This window comes from Pinus tabuliformis, chromosome 4_1 (genome assembly GCF_031772625.1).
Source record: "Pinus tabuliformis cultivar Carrire ecotype Pingquan chromosome 4_1, CPIR1, whole genome shotgun sequence".
In the NCBI taxonomy this organism is placed as follows: Eukaryota; Viridiplantae; Streptophyta; class Pinopsida; order Pinales; family Pinaceae; genus Pinus; species Pinus tabuliformis.
This window is the reverse complement of record NC_142303.1, coordinates 403,811,271-403,820,130: the sequence shown is the minus strand read 5'-3', so window position 1 is coordinate 403,820,130 and position 8,860 is coordinate 403,811,271. Positions and strand designations below refer to the sequence as shown.

At 33.6% G+C, this 8,860-nt stretch overlaps 1 protein-coding gene across 1 annotated transcript; it reads right to left on the bottom strand.

The window, feature by feature from the left end:
- Nucleotides 1-8,362: 8,362 nt before the first annotated feature.
- LOC149176029 (uncharacterized) lies at nt 8,363-8,617 on the bottom strand. The gene has a single exon (XM_089423213.1). It carries the CDS (start codon nt 8,615-8,617, stop codon nt 8,363-8,365), a length of 255 nt encoding a protein of 84 aa, XP_089279339.1.
- Nucleotides 8,618-8,860: the final 243 nt, after the last annotated feature.

Genomic DNA, 8,860 nt, shown 5'->3' with positions numbered 1-8,860 from the left:
TCAGAGGGGTCCAATTCTTCCTTCCAGACTACATTCCCCGTAACTGTCTGCTCAGGAAAGGTGGAAGGTTGATCAAGCCTTCGTCTCTTCCTTGAGCGCTTAACAACCGCTTTGTGCCTAGGGCTGTAGAAAACGTCCAGGGGAGGAATATCTTCCACCTAGAGCACAATCTGATTGGAAGGGTCTTTGGTGATTACTTCGAGCTCCTTTGAAATGGGTGGGCCGCTGGTTCCGCTTGGAACCTGAGAAGAAGTGGTGTCTGGTGTGTCTTTGGAGCCTTCCTTTCCACTGATAATGGAATTGAATTGATTCCATTGTTTCAGAAATTCAGGATCTATGGAGGTCTGGGATTTACTCTTCTCCTTTTCTTGTTCCAACCTCTTTTGCTCCTCCAACTCTTTCTGTCGATGTTCTTCTGACTCCTTTCTCTGTTTCTCTTCTTGCTCTCTTCTTTTCTTATCTGCTAATTCCTTTTTCTGCCTATCTGCCAATTCTTTCCTTTGTTTCTCTTCTTCCTCTTTCTTCCGCTGTTCCTCCATCTGCTTCTGCTTTCTCTGTTCTTGTTCCTTCTGCTCTTTCTGCTGCTTATCCATTTGCTCCTTTCTCTGCTTCTCTGCCTGCTGCTTCTCTTGCCTTTCCTCCTGTTGTTTCTTTTTTTCTTTATTTATAACAGGAGGTTGGCTCGTCTGTTTCTGACCTGGCTCGCTTGAGGAGGATGTTGTGGTTAATGACAATAAATCTAGGGGCAGAGTTTGCAACCTCTGCTCCCTAAGTTTATTGAATTCGATTAAATTTTCATCATTGTATCTCATCTTGGCAAGCTGCTTGGTTTGGCCTATTGAGTCAGCAGCTACGAACAGGTCATCAAACTCGTCTTCTTGATGGTCAATCTTGGTCAATTTGGCCTGTTCTAAGGCATTTGGCATCGCATCGGGGGTAGGAACCGGGTACCGTACCGAATAATGTGGAATTCTGCCGATGGCCGATAGCGATATCGCGTCGGGTTGGGATTTAAATCGTGAAGCGGTTTCGCATGAGGTATCACCGATAGCCGATCGCCAACGTCGCGTCGCGTCGGGACATGAGTTATGTGGCGTTAGTGGTGTGCATGTAACATTGCCGATCGCCGATAGCGATATCGCATCGGCGGAGACCAATATGCCATTTAAATGCATCTCTTATGTTATTGCGATATGCGATCTTGCGATCGCTTTATCGCAATAATAAAAGATTATTTATTATTTGAAACATTGATGTCCTCAAAAAGGCTTAAATATATGACAACTCATTTGATTATGCGGCCTATTTTGAACATACAAGCATTGATGCCAAAATTATTAAAAGGGACCCATTCCATATGTTAATTTTTTGAAAATAAGAATGATATGAAATGGGGGGTTGTTGTAGGGCACAACATGACCGCATGTATGATGCTTTTAATGAAACTTTTATTTCCCTTATCCCCTAATATGATAACCCCAAATCCTTCAATGACTTTGGACCCATCTGCCTTTGTAATTGTATCTACAAGATTATGTCAAAAGTCATTGCAAACCACATCAAGCCTATCCTTTCCCAACATATAACACAAGAACAATTCGCCTTTTTAGAAAATTGTCAAATCCATGAAGCTATAGGAATTTCTCATGAAGGATTTCATTCTATGAAAAAAAATCTAAAGGGCATGATTTTCGAAATTAATTATCAAAGGCTTTTGACAAAACCACTTGGTTATATTTGAGGATATGACTGACTCATTTTGGATTCCCCATGCTTTCATTAATTGGATAATGTGTTGTATATCCACTGTTTCATATAGTATCCTCATCAATGGGTCCGCTTCCAACTTCTTTCATGCAGAACGTGGACTTAGGCAGGGCTGCCCATTATCACCATTAGTAATGGATGGTCTAAGTAGATTATTCATCGAAGATAAGAACGAGGGTAGACTTAAAGGTGTCAAAATAGCAGACGTCATCATTTTCTCACATATATTATTTTTGGATGATATCCTCATCTTATTGAATGGCAACATCAGTGACTCTATTGTATTCAATACCACTTTTAAATTATTTTTAAAATCCACTGGGATGGTCAATAATCAAGAGAAGTCTACACTAACAACTATTAGATGTTCACAGCTCCAAATCGACTATGCTCTTTAGAGGTTTCCATACACAATACTCCCTTTTGAAGAAGGATTTAAGTATCTGGGATTCTACCTCAAGCCCAATAGCTACAAAATTGTCAATTGGACGTGGCTGATAACCAATGTTGAAAAAATAATAAACATATGGCACAATCGATTGTTACCTCAAGCGTGATGCCTTCTTCTCATCAAATCAATATTAAAGGAAATTCTTGTCTATTGGATGTCATTGTCTTGGATCCCAAACGGAATTATATCCAGAATTCAAAACTTATGCCGCAAGCTACTATGGAGACGTGACAATGAACGTAGACCATTTTCTTGAATAAAATGGGATTAAATTGCATTACCAAATAAATGGGAAGGCTAGGGAATGAAGAATCTATCTTGCTTTACTAAGGCCCTTTCTACTAAAATGGGATGGTAGATACTCTCCACAAAAAATATTTCGATGGAAGTGGTCATGTAAAAGTACATTCACCCTCCATGTCTTGATGATTAGATTAGGAGCCCCAACTGGAATAGAACTGCTATATCAATGATTTGGTGAGCTATTTTGAATTCTATGGAATACATCTGTTTCCGGTTGCCTTGGAAAGTTGGACCAGGCCCCAAGGTTTGCATCAGGACGGATGCTTGTTCTAGAAGTGGAAATGTTCATATTCTTCTACCTGAACTCATTCACCATATGAATACAACTGGGATAAGAACACTAAACGAGATCGCGGATTTTGGCAATTCTACTATTTTTGGTCAAGAGTGGAAATCTACATTGAACTTGGGGATCCTATATAGATGGCATAAGGAATGGTCGAGTTATACAAATACACTCTCGAAAGCTTATATTCAAATTCAAGACAGAGAGGATGAATTATTCTGGGCCATATCTCATCATGGTAATTACTCTCCAAAAGTAGGATATCCCTTTATATTCACAAGTCATGAACCTCATAATATTATTTCGTGGTGGCATCCCTTGTGGAAGTTAAAAATCCCTCCCAAAGCCAAGATATTTATGTGGTGTATGCTTCTCAACAAAGCCCCTACAAGTGATATCCTACAACGCTGCTCTTTCCATGGTCCCACTTGATGCCTTCTCTATAGATGTTGCTCAGAAAGTATTGATCATTTATTTATGCAATGCAAGTTTGTGATTCAATTATGGAATAAGGTATATTAATCGATGGACATTCCATATAGATGAGCGGGATACTAGATTTTCTACACTTGGGAATCCTGGTGAAATTAGGTCCACCCTTCAAAGCTTCGTAACCTTCCCCTGTTAGTAGGATGGAGTATATGGATTACTTGGAATAAACTCATTTTCCAATACAAAGCAACCAATTGGAAATTATCATTATCTCATATTATGGCTTTGTATAGTTTGATCCCAGATGATGACACCAATCAAACAAGCACGAATATTTTTGTTGAAACCATCGATAAATATATACCCTAGGCTTATTTTGATGGTTTAGCTCAACAACATGGTTGTGACGGTGGAGCCATATTATATCTCAGATACGACAATTATTTTAAAATGAGTATGGGTTTAGGGAGAGGCATAAACCATTATTATGAACTCAACAACCTCAAACTCATTATGTTTTCTTTTTGAGAAGGGATGCTAACAACTTTAGATATTTTGTAATTCCAAACTTGTTATCAATTGGTACAATCTACAGGCTGAATGTCATGTGCACACACTCATAAATTTATTGGAAGAAATCTATGCTATTAAATCTCGTTTTAACTATATTTCTTCTCGACACATCTACAAGGAGAGGAACCAACTTTCTAACAACATTTCCAACGAAGCCGCACAACAACCTCTTGGTAGTTGGTTGATATAATAACATCATGGACATGACTTTTACCAGTATTAACACAGCCCTCTCATGGAACAACATCCACAAGGTGCTCATATGCCCTTATGATACACAGATCTTTGATGGATATTTTATAGCAGCTATTTTCTTTCTTTTACATTGGTTTATAGACCTATATATGTACATTTTTGTTTTGTATATGTGTATCACAGTATCTTTTTAGGGTTTTTGTAGACTCTCTACAGTTGTGGCTAGGCCACCAATTTTGACAAATGCGCTCTATGTAGCACCTACATTATGTAATTTTCAATATTTAACATAATAAAAGTTACAATTTTTCCTCGGGGAAAAATAAAAGCTCATAATAATTATAAATTATAAATATACATATATAATATTTGGTAATGTCTTGTCCACTAAACATATTTTGACTAGCTAAAATTACATGACTATAGATTCATTTTAAGCACACATCTATCATGTGCCAAGAGGGATCAATTTTTTTAGGTGGAAATGTATTTTAGAATACAAAAAACAATGTGTAATTTTTTATTGTTTAAATTGTATTATTGAATGTTATAAATATTACATAACATGTGTATTGAGCCATTTTATCAGTGCACATTAAATTGGTTTTTTTTCGTTATTAATATATTTTTATGTATGGGTTTAAACATCTAACTCACATTTTTTTACTTCTAATTAATTTACATCAAATTATACGAGGCCATATGGACAACTATATATATATATATATATATATATATATACAATCCAACATCAATTTTCTATTTAGAGAATATTTTATTTTTATTTTAAGACGAATGGACATACTTACACATCACCTTCGCAGTGGCTTGTAGAATGAGCCTCTCTACTCAATAAGAATTAAATTAAAATAATTAATAATTAGACATGAGCGATTTTCAAAACATGTCGTTCAACACATGGTCTTTCCCATGGTATTCTTGAACACCCAACATCAGATATTTTTATACTTATTACTATGGTAATACACATCCCAAGAGGACTAAGAAGAAACACTCAGTGAAATGAAGTAGCATTTTCAATATACTCATGTCACTCAGTGAAATCAAGTAGCATTTTCAATATCCTCATGTTTCTCCAAGTATTTCTTCTTGTGCATGTAGAGGTGCATCCATCATTTCATGATGTTAGAATCCTCGTCCATCTAAAACTACATACCATTTCACAATCAGAGTGAAAAACCCTCAAAAGGAGAGGCCACAAAGATAAATAAGGCTTTACTTTTAGATTAAATGATAAAATAGAAAATGATTTTCTATACTTACCATACTTTGAAGAAATGGAGATAATTTTAAAGCTTTATTTATTTATTTACTTTTAAAGCGTTTGCAAAATTTTAAATAAATGGAGATGCTTTTCATGTCTGAAATTTGAAAAAATTGGAGATAAGCTTAAACTCCTTTTTTGAACATATTTTTCCCTATGAGGGAGAAATGAAAATATTGTAACACTTTTTTATTCTTTTAACCAATTTTTAAAGATGTAGAAACATATTTGGTAGAGATTTTACATCCCTATTACAAAGAAGTAAAGTTGTATAGTTATATTTATAAGCCATTTTAAGGATCTTTTTTTTTTTCACTTACTGGTTCACGGATACCCGGGTCAGTGGGTAGCCGCTACGTCCAGGGTTTTAAACACTGATTGGACGCCACCCGAAGGGCATCAACACCCCTCGGCCTATTTACTGACCTAACCCCAAGAGCTTTCGGGATTCGACCCTGTGACCTCCCATTGGCGAGGCACTTGATTTGACCGATTGAGCTAACTCTTGGGGCTTGCCATTTTAAGGATCTTATTTTAGGGATTGTAACTATTTTACTTAAAATCAATGTTTTATTTTTTAAAATTTTGTAACATTATTCAAAATTAAATTTATAATAGTTTGTAAAATTATCATTTTTATAATATAAATTTATATATAAATTTATATATATATATATATATATATATATATATATATATATAATGATTTTGGTTGAAAAATATATTAAAATTATTTATCTTTAATGAATTTTTAACATTCTAAAATTATGGTAATTTTGGAATGCTTCTCTCACTTTTTTTTTAATTTAAAAATAAAATTTTAAGAAAATTTCATTAATTTCTTACTTTTTAAAAAATAACAAAGCATACAAATCTTAATGAATATTAGCCATCATCATTACACTTTAAAGAAATAATTGTATAGATTGGTAACCTCTTTTAAAGAAATAATGACTATAACATTTTTCCATATTAAGTTTGCTATGTAATCCCATTTTATTTAATTGTATAGATTGGTAACCTCTTTTAAAGAAATAATGACTATAACATTTTTCCATATTAAGTTTGCTATGTAATCCCATGTTATTCCATTCTATTTATTGCGTAGAATAAATATAAATTCCAATTTTGAGAGCTTTGCTTCAATAGTCATAATTATTTCATTAAACCTCTATTATTGTTGGAGTCAAAAAAGTAAGCGAAAAGTAAGCCTCTAACAACTGCAACTAATTGAAATATTCCCTTCACATAATTATTTTTATTATTTTATTGTTTCAAATTAATATTCCTTAAGAATAAGTTTTTATATAAATGAAGAAATCAATGATTTAAGTTTATTAAAAAAATTAAATTATATTAATGAAAGTTAAATTAACTAATATATATTCATCATAATCGGGATATACCAAGTGATTAGACGGATCAAATTTGGTGAGGTGTAAACCTCTTTTACAATGAAAAGATATTTGATCCCTCTAAGCACTTGGCATATTCGGAGTTAAGATGGATCTAGTTTAAATATACAAATATTATTATTATTATTAGCCAATTTTAAGGCACAAGCCACCACATTGGTATATGACACCCCCTTGTTTCTAGGACAAGGGACCCATATTATTATAATTATTATTATCCAATTTTAAGACACCGTGTTTGTATATGAGACCCGGACCCATATCATTCTTATTATTATCCAATTTTAAGGTCACCACATTGGTATATGACACCCCCTTGTTTCTAGGACAAGGGACCCATATTATTGTTATTATTATCGAGTTTTAAGGTCACGACCAAGCGAGACACCACATTGGTGTATACTAAGACATACATACTCTACCTTTTGAATATGTAACCTCTTAGGAGGAAAGACATGCTCTTATACATTAGACCCACTCAAGTTGTATGAAAATTTTAATAATAATAGTAATTGTCTATAAAAAAAATTGAGCCCATGGGACAATGCAATTGGAAATTACCATATTATAAAGTAATATGTAAACCATGAAATCAAGTTTCAAATCACCTTTTTATATATATATATATATATATATATATAAATATAATTGATAAACATAAAATATTATTAAAAATAGTTAAGTGTTTTATTTAATTAATAAATATAAAATATTATAAAAACTTTATTATTAAATAAAAGTAATTATAAAAAATAAACTTTTATGGTGTATTGTTCTACATCTTGGAGGGTTTTACATCATATTTTTTATTTTCTAGTCTAATTTGAGTAGAGATTTTTTGGAATAAGAAGTTCCAATTGAAGTGCCCTTATTAAATTCATATATAGTCAAAACACCATTTTAAATAACAAAAATTAAGATTTGGCCCAAAAAAATGATTCTGACTAAAAACTCTAGAACTTAACTAAACAACACAATTTTAAAATATATAATAACATTGTATTCTTCACCATTAACAAAATAAATATATTCTAATATTGAATTGAGGCTTATGTGATCCATAAAAGTTGTAAGAAGAACTTCAGCTTAAATCACATGAGGAAAGACCTTTGTCGACGCCTTTCGAACCAACTAGTGTGCTTCATCGTCAGGACAAATTGAACCACACTAGTTGGTTCTAAAAGCTTCGACAAAGGTCTTTCCTCATGTGATTTAAGCTGAAGTTCTTCTTACAAATATATTCTAATACACAAATACAACCCATATAAAATGAACTTTGTTTTTATTTACATTATCAAAATCTTGTGCAAACTTCAAAGTGGAAATATATTGTACTATAAATATTATTTACATAAGTTGATTCATGAAACTAATTGACACAATCTAATCAGCATGCCAAATGAAACCATGCCTATCAGTATTTAGATAATGCATAAATACAATGTGAAAATAACTGAAAATTTAAACAACGACAAACAAAAAACTTATTGAAACAAACTTCACTGTTTTATTTAGATAACAGAAATGTTTTGCCAAATCATAATATGACTGACATTTATTTACATACTACGTTATGTGAATCTGAAGCACGCACTAGTGATTTGCTCCTGCTGAGACCAATAACAGAAAATATAAACGAGCCTGATGGTGTTAGACTAAGCATGCAGAAAAGGACGAGGACGCTGCGCATGGGGAGGTGGAGGGCAATCAGAATGAGGGGGTACAGGGTAGCCCGGCTTGTGGCACCCCGATGCATCTTTTCTCGACCCTCCTCGAGATCTTCCAAATTCACTTTTGTTCACAATCTCTTCTTCGTTAGACTTAGCGGCACCAGCTTCAACGTAGGTTACCAAAATCGTCGAAGTAAACAACAGTATTGCTACGGTTGATATCCACCACAACCGCGCCATTTCTGTCTTCTTCGATTTCAGTGAAAGACTGAAAATAAAATGACGAACTCTAACTCGAAACTATACTTCGAAATAGGAACTCTTCTTACGAATTGAAATTGGAATTGGAATTGTAGAGAGTCTAACTTATAGTAAACAACAAACCAGAATCTTGAGAATCGGTGGCAAAACCACAGAAACATTGAAACCCTAAACCACAAAACGTCACAGAACGAACCCCAACTTTGCGATTGGCTGTTATGG